Source organism: Hetaerina americana, unplaced genomic scaffold, assembly GCF_022747635.1.
Source record: "Hetaerina americana unplaced genomic scaffold, ioHetAmer1.1.p SCAF_1, whole genome shotgun sequence".
Lineage (NCBI taxonomy): Eukaryota > Metazoa > Arthropoda > Insecta > Odonata > Calopterygidae > Hetaerina > Hetaerina americana.
Window position 1 is genome coordinate 67,542,235 of NW_027286069.1, and position 17,622 is coordinate 67,559,856.

General features: G+C 31.6%; 1 protein-coding gene across 14 annotated transcripts in view; it reads right to left on the reverse strand.

The window, feature by feature from the left end:
- Positions 1–537: 537 nt before the first annotated feature.
- Positions 538–17,622, reverse strand: part of LOC139692712 (phosphatidylinositol 4-phosphate 5-kinase type-1 alpha-like) — a 109,272-nt gene continuing 92,187 nt past the window's right edge. For all 14 annotated transcript variants that reach the window (XR_011701779.1, XR_011701778.1, XM_071590964.1 and 11 more), the window contains 2 exons: positions 11,076–11,200; positions 538–1,157 (listed from right to left, as the gene is read on the reverse strand). Coding sequence is in view for 12 of the 14 variants with exons in the window: in XM_071590964.1 (XP_071447065.1) it covers positions 1,146–1,157; positions 11,076–11,200 (137 nt within the window). In the remaining 2 variants the exon portion in view is untranslated. The remainder of the gene's footprint in view (positions 1,158–11,075; positions 11,201–17,622) is intronic.

The following is a 17,622-nucleotide window of genomic DNA, read 5'->3' on the forward strand; positions in this document are numbered from 1 at the left end:
ATCACTTTTGTCTTTTTATTCCTGAAATTAAAATGATGGTACACTGCAGCAAACTTCATGACAAAGTGGAAATAGAAGCTGTGTAAGGCACTCGTTTCATACCCTACAGACAGGAAGTGGTCTCCAACTGTTGTCATCACCAAAAGCCTCGAACCCAATAATTAATGGAGGTTTATAGCTATGGCATTTGAAATCCATATATGTGGGAATTGGGACCACTGCCTTACCTCGTGCCAACTTTATTTCACTGGGAAGAACTGACAAAAAATAACTTAGGTGGAGTTAGGAATGTCTGCCTGAATGAATGCCTGAAAATTCACTCAGATTAGATCAGAAGTTAAATTCCTGTGCCTCAAGAATGGAACTACTCACTTTTTTAGGAAACCTTTCTACCTACAAGTTCATTTTGTGAAAAGAGTTAATATGAATTGATAAAAAATCGCTTGACTTACCTTATATTTGTACTCCTATAGATCAAACACACCTCAATAGGGAATCTCATTTGAATAGGACATCGTACCAAAATCAAATGCAGAGTGCTTTGTCATGTTTTTTTATAAGTTCATGCAACGTACAGCATTAACATTATTTACAAATAAATATGAGTACAATTTTTTAAAACAAAAAAGATTCAAATGATCTCTCTTGCACATACTAATATTAAAATGTACATGATCAGCTGCTGGGCGCATTTATTAAGAGAGTGAGTTTCTTACACATTAACATTATAAAAACAATGTTTCACAGGCGATGAATATTATACAAGATTTGGGTTACACTCATTTAACAACATGGAAAATTTTAGAAGAATCCCCTCTTTCCTCAAAGCAATCAGTTTGATGAAAAGGTTTTTAGAGGAATAGATTCCATAAACATTCAGCATAATGACCTCTATCACTTTCCACATCCATTGGACAGTATATGATTCCAAAGTTTATTTTTGAGTACAGACAACTAAGGCATGATGAAAAAGTCACATGAGCTTATTGTATATGAGCTATGATGAGACATTGGAGCAAGTGGGCAAGAAGAGGAAGCATATTTAACAATCTCACATGTTTACACACACCATAACAACAAATAATACAATTATGTTATGCACTTCCTTTCAATTTCTAGGAAGTTATTTGGCTCTCGTGGACGACCTAGAGATGAGTCTGTAAAAGATAAGAAGTGGGAAACACTCATCTTAAAATCATAATTGGTTATTAACTCCCTATTCTTCCACTGTTAATAAAAAGCAAACAATCAATACATGCTCCTGACTAGAAAAACTTATTTAGACAAAGCAATTATCACTGCCTCAAAAAGAGATAAAAATATGCACCGCACAATAAGCAACTGCAATAATTAATAGCGCAAAAACTAAATTATAAAAATCTATTATTTTGTGATGATATACAGCACCAAAATGGAAAAAGACTCATGCAGAATCGCATGATAAATCCACTAATACCAACAACCAGAATATTTTGAGGAAAACAAAGCAATTAAAAGATTTTTGCTTTAGTAAAAAAATTAGCCTCAAAGAGTGTGAATACAGTGCATAATATTAGTACTTCAATCAATTTAGCAGAGGCATCACTGCCCAAATGAGAACCTCCAGTGTAAAAAATTAATTAAGGTCCTCAAATGCTCGTAATCAAAAAAAGTTATTGCCCCAGGTAATGTCAGGTAAGACACAAAGATTTCAGATGAAGAAGATCAAGGGGAGGAAAGATAGAACAGAGAAATAAATAAATGAATTTAAATTTTATAAACAGGAACTGAGAAATAAAAGAGTGGAAAGGTTAATTTTCAACATTACAGTCAATTAAAATAAGAACAAATGTAATTACCTATTAATATTGAATTATGCAAGCAAAGAAACTTTTCATTTAAAGATAAAACAAAGGTGAAATAATAATTATACTGCATCAAGAGAAGAAACAATTATTTTCAACCTCCTGATGGAGCATAATAATCAATGACATAGGCAGATTAAAATATAGGATGTTAATTCACTAGGGGAGCGATTAATTTTAATGAAAACTAATCCTAAGCTGCTTTGTTATTATCACAGTGCCTTTTATAACCCAAAGCATTTGAGTAATGTTTCATGTTTTCATTTAGCTCTTCATACTAGGGATTTTAAATAATTCTGACACATACCTATCTAAAAAAAATATTTTAATCCATATATGCAGTATTCTTGGCATTGAAATTAGACGAATTTATGTGATGTACTAATTCCTTTCTTTTCCATAATACATGGGGTACATGTTTCTAAAAAAAAGGCCATACATTTTGCGAACCAAAAAACAATATTAACTAAAAAATAGAAAAAGTTAAAGAATGTGAAACACTTCTGCAAATGACAATGAAATGAGTCATTCCTGAAGATGCCAATAAAACAGAGTAAATTTAACTAATAATATCATTACAATATTTTAATAATTATCACCAAATATCTAGATACAATAGCCATAAAATATTTGAAACGAATCATGTATATGAATGGTGCTTCGGTTCATGGCCAAATGAATAAATAAGCCACTTAAATGAACATACATGAATGGCCTTGAAAAACTTGTTATTTATTATTACATAATTAAATAAATCAAAACTAGAATAATTACAATCATAACACAATATAATTTTTAAAATGAGTTAAATACACACTTTCATTGCAAAAGAATAAGATATGCAATTAACTAAATGAAGGATAACTGATAACTTGAAAATTGACTTTAAAGGCCAACATCAAATAGGAATGCAAAAAAAAAACTCACAGCAAAATTCATTAAAATGCCAATATTCTAGCACCATTTTTTACGGCAAAAAAGACACACTTTTATTCCTTAACTTAAAACTTCACCTTTATTTATTAGACACAGACCTTCACATAAAACTGGTAATAGATGAAAAAGACAAGTAAACTGCAACCTTTGACCTGCTTCATCATCACTTTCAAGACAGCTGACATTTCAAAAAAAACTATTCCTGGTACATTTTCTGGTGTAGCTAATCTGAGTGTTATCTTCCAAGTAAAATCTTTACAGAGAAGGCATTTATTTACACCACAATTATTGGAAAAATTTTCTACAATTATATAAACTTAATGTTATCTCCAATATATGATTCAATTATGATGTTTAAATTTATAACGCAGAGATAAAAAATACTGAAATAGAAGAGTGTCTTATGTGCCAAGTTCATTTTGTAATCAAATATGCCAAGCATTTCATATGCATATGCAATAAAATATTTTATCTGGCATTGGCATTAACTTTATTCATGCTGAATTATCATTGGCCTTTGTAAAATTGGCAATATGACGGAGAAACACTGTAACACAAAAAATAATGCCCTAATCATACAAGAACACCCTTTGTTACCATAGTTTCTTTATTTTAGATTTCAATTAAATGCCAAAAGTACTGCAATACTTGAGTAGTAATAACAACACAGGATAAAGCAAGGTATTAATTTTCCTATTAATTTAATAAATTACAAAATTAAAAGTTAAAATATGATTTTTCTCAAAATCAGCATTAAAAAAATGTTTATTATGTACACATTTAATTGACTTTCCTTCTTGAAGGCTGATATACTGGAGTATGATATCCGTTCCTTCACCTAGTTTAACATTTATATGTACACTAGTCTGAATAAATATTAATATTCCTTTTCTATAGTCCAAATACCTATCAATTCAAATAAGAAGGATTTTCACTCAAATAATATTAGATACATGTTAGGACCACAATTAAGAAAGCATAATTTCACATCTACATAAATTAGGCAATTAAACATTGACGCATGATGATAAATAGGTCCTTATGCCATGATTTAGTCCGGATAAATTTTACTCAATCATCAGGCTCAATGTATGAAAAAAATTTCACATCAGGAGGGATTTCAAATTCTACCCCAGCATTTTTTGAATTACCTAGACAACCTATTCAATATTTTAGTTTTCCGAAAATTTTAAGATCAATGTGCATTATATATATGACAAGGACAGATATTTTTCTGTCAGTCACCAAGGTCTAAAATGTCATGAGGATGTGATATTTTTGAACAAGCTGGATACTGGCTGACAAAAGATTTTGGATAAATAATTTGTACAGCTCAATTCTAGTAATACAAATTTAAAACCTGCTAATGTGGGAATAGTGGACAAATGTTGAATGATTGAGGAATGAACCCACATTTGATCAATTCAAAATGAGCTCTTCTATTTACCATATTCATTCTCAGTTGCTAGATGCTCCCTCCTACAGTTCCAAGTCACAATTAATTGACCACTTGTTCTTGCTTAGTGTTTACAAGGAAACATCACTTATTCTCTGGAGCTTTCATACAGAAAATATACTTAGTTGACTCACAAGAACCAACTGAACATTTTCAGGAAATCTCAGCAGTAAAAATAAATTAGCATAAGAAAATAATAAATTGCATAATGAAACAAAGATATAAATTCATGGGAAAACAAAGTGAATTGGTACATCTCCATTATGAAACAATTACAACCAATCATTCTAAGTTTAACAATATCAATTCACTAAGTGTTTTTAACTTAATTCACTGGGTATCATATATGTGTAGTCCATGTTTGTGCATTAAGTCAGTGTATGTACATACTTTTTGAGCAAAAGAAATTTCAACAAATATCCCCCACTACTGTCTACAAAATACAAAAAATATTGTTCTCTAAAAACATCATTTTGGTCTATTGCTTTCATCGTTAACACCCTAAACTAAAGGGTATATTCTGGCATTGTTACCTGAAGTTTTGGTATCCCCTACATAAAGGTCGGTTTTACTTATTTTAATAAGACGCAGTTTTAAGGATTGAACGATCAGATTTCTAAATTATAAGTCACTGAGCTCAAATAAGAATATATCTACCACAGTCATTAAGTCTGACAAACAGTAGGAGTGCTCTCCTCACACTAAACCCTAATAAATATATAATTTATAGGTTCAGGGCCAGAGGTATTTTTTTCTCTGTGTTGACAGTAATTTCTCAGAAAGAGCTGGTATTCAGAAAATCACAAAGTCGGGGTTTTTTAAGAGAACCATGGCTTCACCAGGATTACCACCTGAGACCATTCAGTCAGCATGCTAATGTCCTAACCATTAAGCAATCACACAATCCAAAATAAGAATAATAAATTAAAAAAAGCAGAAATTTTAACGCTAACAGAAATGTGTTTTAGCATATGTAAAAATGCAATGACAAACGTATTTCCTCAGAAAATAATGACTGTAAAAATTAACTAACCAGAAGTGGAGAACACTCTATAAGAAACTTTCCAAGTTGCCCAATTTTATACTTTTTTTCTGATGCAAATGTTAATTTTTTCAAGTAGAATCCTGAAACCATACACTGGAAAATGTCTTTGTCAAAGGTCAAAATTTCAATGTTCAGAAAATAATGCAATTCAATCAATGTCAATGAAATGTAAAAAGTTAATCAGCACCAATAGTCAAAGTTACCTCATTGGAAGAAGTCTTTCACCAGCTCAGGGTACTCACAACACCAGTTAACATATTTTACCATTGCTCATTCTATTATTGACTTAAATTATCTCTAGAACACTGTAAATTGCCTTTTATTATAGCCTTTGCCATATTTTCACAGTAAAGAAGATACATCAAAAAAAGACTGCCCCATATGTTGGCAGTGCCATGGTCAACTTCAGTACACTTCAATGACCAAATTAAGTCATCATAATAAATATCAGAATCATATTGTTAGATCACTGAAAGTAACTTTTGATCCCAATTAAGTAGCAAACTTACTTCAAAGACATGAGTAGAAAGAACACATGAAAGAGTCAATGCTAATCAAGATTATGCATTTTGATATTTCTTATTTTTTAAATTCACCGTTTTCACCAGTGTTGATAATTTGTGAATCCAAAAGGAAATCAAGCTCAAAATTATTTTCTCAAGGAAAAACTTTTCCCACAATAGAATTATTCCCTGAGCCTCTTAATTCAGCATAAAGAAAAATTATGCAACATCCCTGTCAAGTCAATAATGCCTATAGGAAGAAATACATGTTGATAGATTAGAAGTAGAGTTTTAGATTCATAAAGGCTACAAGTGATCATACAAATTCACTCCTTGAGAGTGCTAGTACATTATCAACAAAATCTATTCGATAGATATTTGCATGGCAAAATAAATTCAGTATATTGTTTACAAGATACACAGAAGTGCCTATTTAATGACTTAAACAATGAGAATAAGTTCAACCATTTTCAACAGATTGAAAATTTAACATTTGGTCCTGATGTTTAGTTACTTTTAGTAGATAAAATTCAGTACATAAATATTGCTTATGTAATTACAAAAGTAAACAAACTCTGCTAAATTTAATGTACATACTAATAGGCCATTAGGCTTCAATATTAATTCTTTATGAATATTATTCTAGATGCTATTATTTCCCAAATTTTAGCTCATGATAAAAATATTTTTCAATGCATGCATAACACATTGCTCGTGAAGAAAGATAGTAAGGAATTACTGCCAAAACAATCATGTTATTACATTACGACTAATGATATAGGGCCACCACATCAAAATTCTCCAATTTTTTGCAAAAATGAAGTGATATTCAAGTACAAATATTTTCCATTTGAAGTGTACATTTGGGAAATTATAGCTGTTTTGGCTAGAATGCTTTGGTTTTTGAAGTTTTACTTTCCTAAACATATGCCATAAATACATCACATATAAAAGAATGCCATTTCATAAAAAAAATATATCTATGAAAACACAACCTCGATTCCCATCACGGAATATATTCACAAAAAATAAAATTAAATCAATTTTACCCCTTAATTGTTAATAAATATTGTCAACACTACACTTGTATTACCAAAATAATATAAAATATTTTGAAGTCATTGCATTATACTTTATAAAAGTTAAAGTATGAAAGTTAAGTTTTAAAAGTGCAGAAGTACTGCACTAATTACAGCATTTTACCAAATGAAATCCTACAAGCCATCAGTAATATAATATGGAAATGGAAATTAGAATTCTACCTGACATTTAGACGAGCCTTCCTCCGCAAAATATGACATGGCCAATTGCACCTTAAAGAAGAATCAACTTTACCAAACAAAGATTGTGACTGTCATAAATTCCAAACAACTCTAATAGTAAATAAAATGATCACACAGGAGATTGGAAAGAAAATGACAACTATTGATCTAAGAAAATTTTAAATCACCAGTAAAAAGTGTTTTAGTGCAAAGACTACTTCGGCATGTTCACTGCCTGCCAAAACAGAAAAATCTCACTCTTCATTTTTCAATTTAATTTGTACTGAGTATATAGTTTCCATTCACTCTTAATTGAAAATCTACCAATAAACCTATCACACAAACTTTATTATCAATCATACGTATTATAATCAACTTTCTATAGTCTATGACAAACAGCCATACTAATCATTGCAATGAGTAACTCATCAAGAAGTGTTCATTATGGATAAGTAGACCAGACAAATGTTGCCACTGCTGATTGGCATTTAATATTGAGGCAGTGAACATGCTAGCAGGACTAAAGGTCAAAGACTAAAGATCACAAATTGGGAAAAATGATTTACATGATTTTTTCCATGATTTATGAGTTCCCTGGCCTCCTCTGAAGGAAGGATAGTTTACCATGCAGTAATTTTTTGGATAGGGAGCATTGAACTTAACTAGGGTCTAAGAGATTTTTCTAAGCCAACATGGTGATTTCATGGAGAAATGCAAGAAAAATCATGTTTCTAAATTACAAATTTAAAATCATGAAGAGTACCTGAAAACAGTAATATGGTAACGATTTCAACAAAAATTATGTATTCAAGCATATGAAATAGATGGTTACAAAGAGATGTTTGAAAAATGCTGTCTTAACAAGGATGAAGTTATTCAATTAATTTGTGTATCAGTAATACTAAAAAATCAATGGGGAGTGTTCAAATGACGAAAATTGCCAGTTGATTAAAAACTTTGAACTAGAATCTATATATTTCAAAGTAAGCTAGTCACAGTTTACCATGGTGTAATAAACTTTCACAAAACATGCCCAAAAAGCTACACTGACCACAGAGGAGAAGGCTTCATTAAATATAGTGCTTTCTTCTTGGAAAACACATTTGTACACCTATACCCAAAGAAACTACTGCTGAAGATATTAATTTAAGCAACATACTGATTAAGCACATTTGAAGCAATGTTTTTCAGTTCATAAAAAATAAATATTATAACCAGAAGATGAGGCTGATGAAAATTAAACAGGAATGGAATGCTAACACACCAAAGCACTTTTTAAGTACCAACAAAATGAAAAGAAAAAATCATCACAGTTTTTCTAATTGAAATAATTTATAAAAAAGGTGATACAGAAGACACTATTTAGTCTGATTTCTTATATGATAATTGATCAATTCCAAAGCAAATACATACTATATTTCCTAATTCATCTGTGCCAAACCAGATATGATTCATGCCAACTGATTGATTCTTGAGGCATTTTATCCAATAGCAACATCATTCACGTACAGTGAGGACTTCCATCAAGTGATAAGCAAGAACATACTGATATATTAGAAAATATATATTACATATATATTTTCATACGTTTAAGAATTGATACTAAATAACCTCACTCACCCAATAGTAATCTAACAAGACATGGGTCTATTTTACAAATTATTATTAAAACTGATGATAGGACAAATGGTAGATAAAAAAGGTAATTTACAATGTAAAACTACATTTCATCAAATAATATTAATGTTCATCATTGAAGTGATGTACATACATTAGACCATTGATGTGTATATGTGATTGATTAATTCCTTGTAATCAACAATGGTCAAACAATTAATAAAAATCCTACAAACTTGAAAAACACTGCTGAACTTCATTCTCAAAATTTGGCATGATTACTGCAAGTAGCCAGTCAATATTTATATGTGACCACATTTTATTGTATCTAAGAATCTAATAACATCTTCTCAATTGGTATTCATATCAAATAATCTGGCAATTGCACTGCACATCATTACCATATCCCCTGCAATCAATGTTTAAAAAAATTATAGTGATGCCATTTTGGTTCTATAGATAATTCCTACAGCAAGAAGACTATCTTAACCATTAAGTTATTTCATTCTCTTCAAGAGAGTTCAAGTTACTGAACAAGCACCCTTATAAAATAAATACTTGAAATACTTCTTTCAAAATTATAAAATGCTTCCAATAAAACATCCACTTACAATGTATAATTCAGACAGCTATTTACAAGTACAAAAGCAGACAATGATATAAATACATATATATTATCCTAGGCAAACAAAATATTTATAATGGCCTTTTCAAACCCCTTTCGTGGTCACCATTTTTTTAGCAAACCACTGAGAAATATTTGCATATAAATAGGTTCACATCTTTGAAGGCACAAAAAATTTCAAATAGGTTACAAACTTCAGCTCTCAAATGAGGCATACTAATTAACTAAGCTATGGACATAAACGGATACACAATATCAATGGTAATATACATGAGAAACAAATTTTATGTTTTTACATATTCAATTTCACTCATCAACATACTACAGGTTACCTACAGTTTTGTTAGCCTCAGGTTTCCTTTTTGCCATCTAATGTGCTTCATAGGATAATCCAGAAGATTAATTCATTAAAAAAGAGTGATTAAATACCCTTGTTAAAGATTAAAATTTACGATTATCACAATAACATTGGAAACCTAACATGCGTTTCAGAGTCTTGTCTTATTACTCAGACAATTTGAAATATTATTTGCTAAACACAGTCACAGCATGCTAAATAAATAATTAGAACATTGCTGAGTCCAACAACTGGTCATAATATTTTTAAAGGAACAATCCTCATTCTCAAGAGCAAAAACAGCTATTAATATGCCCATATGAGATGCTCAGAGGCCAACAAAAACATGAGTAATAACAGTTATTATACAGTTAGTTTTCTACAAACAGAAATGTGAAGATACTTGATCCATGGAATGTGCTTAGTTTTATAGTAGATATCATATGACAAAAAAACTTTGGAGTACATAAGCACCTGATTTTGTTCATGATATTAATACAGGCAAAAATAAAACAAGTTTAATTAACTTTTGGAAAAAAAATATATACACATACTATGGCTTTAAATGTTGTTAAAGAGTTGAAAGAATGTGATAATAATATTCAAATCAATCTTTCACTTCAAATAAGTCATAACATGAATAAAGGAAAGTGCATCAATTTTTCAAATGATAGAAATAAAAAGTACATTTTAAAAAGTTTAATTTGAATACAATACGACCAAAATATAGTTTTTAACTTATATCCACATATAGTTTATTATCTGAAAGAGCTTTTTGTCATTTCCACACTAAAATCAGGGGTAACTTCACAATTACCATCTTATTGAATAGTAACACAATTAAGCACTCCAGTCAAGGATACTAGATACATGTAAACATGCTTGAAAATCACAAAAGAGATTGGCTATAGTAGAGATAATTTTCATACACTCTATCAGCATTCACACATATATCAAGAGAAGGCATTCAACTTTAGTCATGCCATGATGACCACCACATTTGAGAGTGCATATTACTGAGCATTCAAAGTTTTTAAGTTTCATAGGTTATTAATAAATAGGTAATTTATATCACCCTCTCATTAGAACATATAATCATGAAAACATAGTACAAGAAGCTACGAAAATAAGTTTCATTCAATAAATAAAACCTGATAAGACAAAAACACTTCGTTGAATAATCATGGAAGATGCACAACCACTGTGCACAGGCAAAGCTGAATTTTGTGTTTGCTGGGAATATACAGTTATATGGTGGTGCAAGTAACATACTGCAGTAACAGAGTGGATGTAAGATTGATGCGGAGGAATGAGAGAGATAAGAGGAGAGGAGTGAAGAGTTCTGACCCACGTCCCTTTTTTGTCTCTTTATCTCACGCATTGTGGTGCAACCAGTTGTCTCCACTCTCACACTTCCACTCGAAAGCCGCTTCGCCAATGTTCAACTCACCATTTCATGGTCCCCCTCACCAACCATTCCAAATTCGTCCACTGAATCATCCACTGAACGAGCACCTCCACCACCATCACTATTTCTGCTGACATTGAGGCTGCGCAGGGGTGTAGTGGGGCAGCCTGAAGCCAAGAACACTAGTTAACCCAAATTTACATAGTTTTATCTTTAACTTGAAAAAATTAATAGGCAGACACTATGATGCATACCATACATGAAAATGGAAAATATCCAGGAGAAAATCAAGAACTTATGATTAAACATCCCTAAGAAAAAATTCATCATGAATCTTCAATTCTAACTCTGAATCTAGAAAGATTTTCCAGAAGTTTGATTTGCATGCACATTATATCTATGTAAATAAATGTAAAAAGTTTTGAAGTAGAATAAAATTTGAAAGATATTCTAAGCCGCGGTACATTACCGTGACCTTATCAAAAATAACAATAACAACAAGAGCTCCTGAATCCGTGCAGGGAAAGATGACTAGAATACATAAGAGACGCTCACAAAGTAATTCATGCTGATATATTTCCTTAATTTCTCCTTTTTTCATCATGCACATGTGCACAAATATCACTTCTATCATTATGTTTTTTATTCAATTTCTGTACTTAGTGTTAAATTTAAACAAAACTTTCCGAGGCATGACTAGGGCTAATCATCTACTATTTTAGTAGCAGTAATTAGGTTTAGGGTCTAAATTCATATCATACTAAAATTAACTCTCTAAAAAACATAACAAAATGACGAATCACTGATTTAATGTGACATTTAATCCAGAAATCAGATTAGCTGGCAACTGTGAAACATCAATTACTTTTTATTTACCGATAAACTGTTCACTGTTGAAATATTTATGATGAAAATTTTAGCATGTATGATGGATATAATTAGAGCCCCTTACTGAAAATTTCCAACTAAACTGGGAATAAAATCTGAAACACTAGAACTAATTAAACAGTTGTATAGATAATAATATTTAACATACCGTAAGAACATCAAACAAACAAGAAACCAGAATCAAACTAAATAATTCAAATCAGAATTAATTACAGAATTCAACTATAACTTAATCATTCATGAAAGGTAATAGACAGCAATATAACTTTACCTTAACTGACCGACTGATTCAATGCCAGAGGCAACCAATTTCATATAATTGCTAAAAAATCTCATTGAAGAAGACCTAAAGCTAACAGCTAATCAGATTCACCAGCAAGTTAGCCACCACTTAAAATTATTTTTTTATAACTTGATCAAATGTAATAGATTTTGGCCTAATATCTACTATTGTAATGACAGCTTCAAACACAAAATAGTAAACAGCAAAAAATTCAATAATATAACACAACTTTTTTACTTCAAATGTAGTAATGGCATTGATAACCTAACATGGCTGCAGTAAGTAGTATGCTCCAATTCAATAAATTTGGTTTTAGCAGGCTGCACTTGACCTGAATAAGGTATGGGCATGAAGAGTTTCACTTCAAAATAAATCAATTTAGAGTAAGACAAGTTTTTATGATATATGTATTCAGTATTTGGATATATGTACAGTGGAACCTCATACAATGAGCATTATTCATTCTGCAATTTTCCTTGTAAAACGAAACACTCGTAGCAGTAGTAGTTTTAGGGGAGGCGAACAACAGCTGAGGTCATTTGCGCCATTAGGGATGGACAGGAAAGGATGAGGGGTGGAGAGAACCCGGCATTGGCATTAGCCTACTCTTAACAACAGGTGCCAAGGGATCTGTAGCTTAACGGTCCATCCGACGGACAGCATACTTACTTAAAGTGCCCTTCACAAAGCACCTTAAGAAGGATCGGGATACTACAGAAAAATATCTACCGCCGCCTGGATTCCAACCCAGGCCCTCAGGGTGAGAAGCCAGTATGCTGGCCACTGCACCATCCCAATCCCCCTACGAAACACTTGTTCAGTGAAACAATTCTTCCCCTATAAATTAATGTAAAACATGATAATGCATTCATGCCAAAGAAAACAAATTATATACAAGGTTCACTCAAAGAAAATAATACTTGTAAACACTTGTAATACTTGTAATATGTATTGTTTAGGATCACGGATAATATTAGTCTTCCGTTCTATTGCCGAATGAACCAACCAGTGATGCAAACTCAATTTGTGAAACCAAAAGGGATTGAAATAATTAGTTTCTTATTCATGAAACATTCCTTATTTTTTTCCCTAGAAAGTTGTCTGGAGACTGGGATTTGTTTTTGCTGATGCTTCAAAATTTTTTGAAAATGCTACTCATCGTTATCATTAAATAAATTTCTAGCATGCATAACCACTACCTTATTAGGACGATGCTTTATACACAAGGTATGATGGAACTACTACCATAACCTCCACATTACATTCAACATGCTCTTCTGGACTTCACACTTCATTGAAGGTTCATGGAGTTTCTGAATGGTTAGCAAACAGGAGTTTAATTTTCGAATTGCAGCTTGCATTGGCAGAAAATAGCAACATGAGGCAGCCATTCATTGGCTTGTTTGCAGGGTAATGCATTCTCTTCTGTTGTCATCTGTTATATAGGCTCATTTCAGAATATTTTTGCAGAAGAGACCAGTCCCATCACAATGAAAAACCTGTTGTTCCAGGTAACCCTCAGAATCTATGAGCTTCTTGAAGTCACTGATTAACTTCTCTGACGCATCTGAGTTGGAGCTTGCTTCCCCACAATGCAGTGGATGATGGTTTTTCCCTTAAATTCTCGAATAGTATTGCATAGGAAATGTTTTTTGTTTATCATTTATTTTTGGTTTATTTATTACATGAGAAGCAATCTTTGAACATTGTTGAAAATATATTGCTGATGTAGACCTATTTTATAAGCAAGCCAGATCAACACCTAATACTCTGATGAGGGTAGAAAAAGAAATTTCGCTATCTGACCCTATCCTATGTTACCTAATTTTATATTTTTAATGATTTCACTAAATATTTCTACGGCCATGTTTATTCTCTTAAGGCTGTCTTCTTGAGCCTTTTTCTTTGGGGGCATTTTCAAAACTATGCACAGAATATTATTTTATTTAGCACAAAAAAATCACAAATTATACATCTGAACCCAAGTTGGGAAAAAAATGTGATCACTAGCAATCCTAAGATGTTAGCAAAATGAGTGCTAAATGCCAACTGAAGTAGCAGGCGCACAATCATTCCGGAACTTCCCCTCTTCTCATCACTCGTTATGTAAAAAGTTACTTGTTCAGCAAATCATTTATGAGTACAATATTTTTGCTCATTATGCAAAGTACTTGCTATGCAAGATGCTCGTTAAGCGAGGTTCCACAGTTTCTTCAAAAGAAGCGCCTAGAGAAAGTGCAAAGCAAAAAGATAAGTAATGAAAATTTTAATAAAGCTATATCTATTTTGGTGGGTGGTCATACATTTCAAGCTCAGCCAAGTCACTTCTATGGATAAACAATGAAAAAAAATCACCATAACTACCTGGCATAATGCACAACATTTAGCCACAGTTTTTCAACATCTAAAATGAAAAAAAAATTTCAATTAGCCTATCTCAGCTGGCTTTCCCTAAATCTAACACAGGGGCCATGTAATTCCTTTACTCTTCTTTACACCTGATTCTAATAAGCACAAGCACAAGCATAAACTAATTGAATTTACTCTACATTTCCCGCCAAATATTTAATTTTTTTGGTCCAAGAGAACTAAATTCCAGTCATGAAGTGGCACATTGAAACATTTTACCATTAGTTTTGGCTAAGCTTCTTGATAAGGGATTGTCATTAATATATTTCAAGTAAGCTCAAGATAAAATATGCCTTATTGCTTTCTTAATTACACATTATAGGCAACAATTCATTGATAATACTGATTCTTTTTAAATCTTGCAAAGGGGCAATTAGCTCACGTGATTGCATGAGAGTTTGGATGCAACTACAGTAACCTAAAAAACATGACAATAATTCATTTCTTTAAATTGCAAAACAATAGTTTGTTTCCTCTTTAAATTTGAAATACCTATGTTAGGTCATTATTAAGCAATGAGCAATTTACTTACTTAAATGATTAAATTACTTCAACTGATTATGTATAACTCCATTTTTTTATTCATAGGTTCATATAAAGGACAATAAAACTGTAGAATGGGATGTGTGAAGCTTCATTACTACCAATTCTGAAGATAAGCTGCAAAATTCTAGTGGATCAAATGACACTGATAAATATTTCATCACTGAAATTGCAAAATTAAACGCATAAATTTTAAGATTATTGAACGCTACATTCCTATGCCTGAAAAAATTGTATTTTCGTAAGGGTTTTATACATGTCAAGCATAGGAATCATTCTTAAGAATGTTTTCAAAAAGATAAGTTATTAAAAATACAGAGAAGATATTAGTTCAAAAGATTGGACTAGGGGCACAGCAGGAAGTCAAGCAAATCAAGATTTTTTAATTAGAGTGCTGTGGAATATGAATTGGGGAAATTGATTCTCATAAAAAATAGCATAATATTACAGAATTTTCAAATAAGTGATGCATATATTGCTTTAATTATTAAATTTTGATTTATTGCTTCATGCTGTTTCGTGGAAATTAAGGATTTCTTGAATATTCCATCTGATCATGCAGAAATTTTAAACCTTACCTAGAAAATGCATAGTTATATAAAAGGGGGTTTTTGAAAATACTACTCAACAGAATTAGAGAACTGGAAACAGCAAAAATTGCAAATACCTGCCAGTTTTGCTTTCCCACCTTTTTGGATTTCACTGAAGAGGGAAAGTTTTACTCACTTGCAAGTACAAATGTATAACACTCAAAAAAGATAAAACATTTTAACGTTTTATAGGCCACTTTCTCAGCGATGTGAGGTTATGTATAAAGTTATGTCATTATTTTCATGTTCAATAATATGAATGAATACGTTTCTGACTTCTGGGAGGTTGACTTTTTACAGGAAAATTTTAGCCAATGGTTAAAGCGAAGCTTCTAATTGTTCCAGTCACAATTTGCCTTTTGAATGCGTGAACCAAAACTTTATGGTATAATCAGGGTGCATTTCAACTGCCGAGTCTATTTAAGGAATCATACAAGGAATGGTACAAACTTGATGAAAGGATAGCAGCCTCTGGTCCCTATATTCTCAAATTATCAGAAAGTCATGGAGGAATCAATTGATACAAAAAATCAAAACCTACTTTACTGCTCATAGAGATTTCCAATAGAATAGCTATATAGTATAGCTAATTTTTACTGAGGAGAATAAAACATCTATTATTTCACATTTCTTGAAAATTCCTGTTGATGAGGTCTATAATTTGCCTCGTAAAATCTTCAACCAGCTAGGACACCGGTAAATGCCCTAAAACAATGGCAAATAAGGCCAAACCAAATGAAATAGTAATCCCACTACACTATAATAGTTTCTCACAACTGGGGCAGGTCCAGTTCCCAAACATTAATAAAATTAGAACAAATATCAATCCAGTTAATCCTTTTCATTTGTTACAATGCTTTGGTATGCAATTATCATGAAGACTAAGACCTCGTAAAACATCTTACTGTCAAATTCTGACATACATTTCATACATATCAATCAAACTCCAATAAATAATTTAATATCAGGAAAAAGCATCAATGATTTTCTTACAAAAATCAGTAGGTTTTAAGAGATGTTTGAAGGAAATAAACAAAAAAATTTTAATCATTAACATCTGAGGTAGGTCAAAATGACTGCAGGGATGAATGGGAGTTATACAAGAGAGTAATCTACACTACGGAACAGAAAATTTAATAAAAGATAATTAAGCACAGAGCAGGAGAACTATAGAAGAGTATTAATAGAGATATAATCAGATAGAACAAATACAATTGTAAACCCAGGGTACCCAACGCATCCAGTGGAGGAATATGCGATTGTTGCAGCAACTCTTAGCAACCTGATTCTCTTACTAATATGATAGCAGCAGGGATATTATGATGGGTGATATTTATCAAAAGTTTGAATAGTGATAAATTGGCTAGGTTTAAGGGTAAACTTTGAGACTATTTACAGAGTAAATTTTTCTAGTATGTGGGTGAATTTCTCCTTCCATAACTTTTCTTTGTATAATGTCTATTTTTTAACATGTCTTATACACATTTAAATCACCAGACAATAAACATATTATTATCACTGATTTATTTTATGAAGGCGGATAGAATAGCAATTTTTGTCTCTCGAATCATAAAAAACACAGTTGTTTATTTTTATCATTTTCAACTGCCCATTAAGTTTTACAAGAAATTATAAGATACCACACACCTCCCATCTTCCTTGTATGTCACACCTTTCTCTATGGGACACTCATAACCACCTATAAACTCCTCATTTGATAGATAGATATGGGTCTTTATTGGGGCAAAATTGAAACCTAATGGTCCCTTCTTTCATTCACCTTCTCTTTTATGTTAAGGGCTGTAAAAGACCTCTGTTCTCTCAATCACTTCAGGGATCTTAATTAACTCTAGGGGGTATGAGTTTTGGGTAGAGT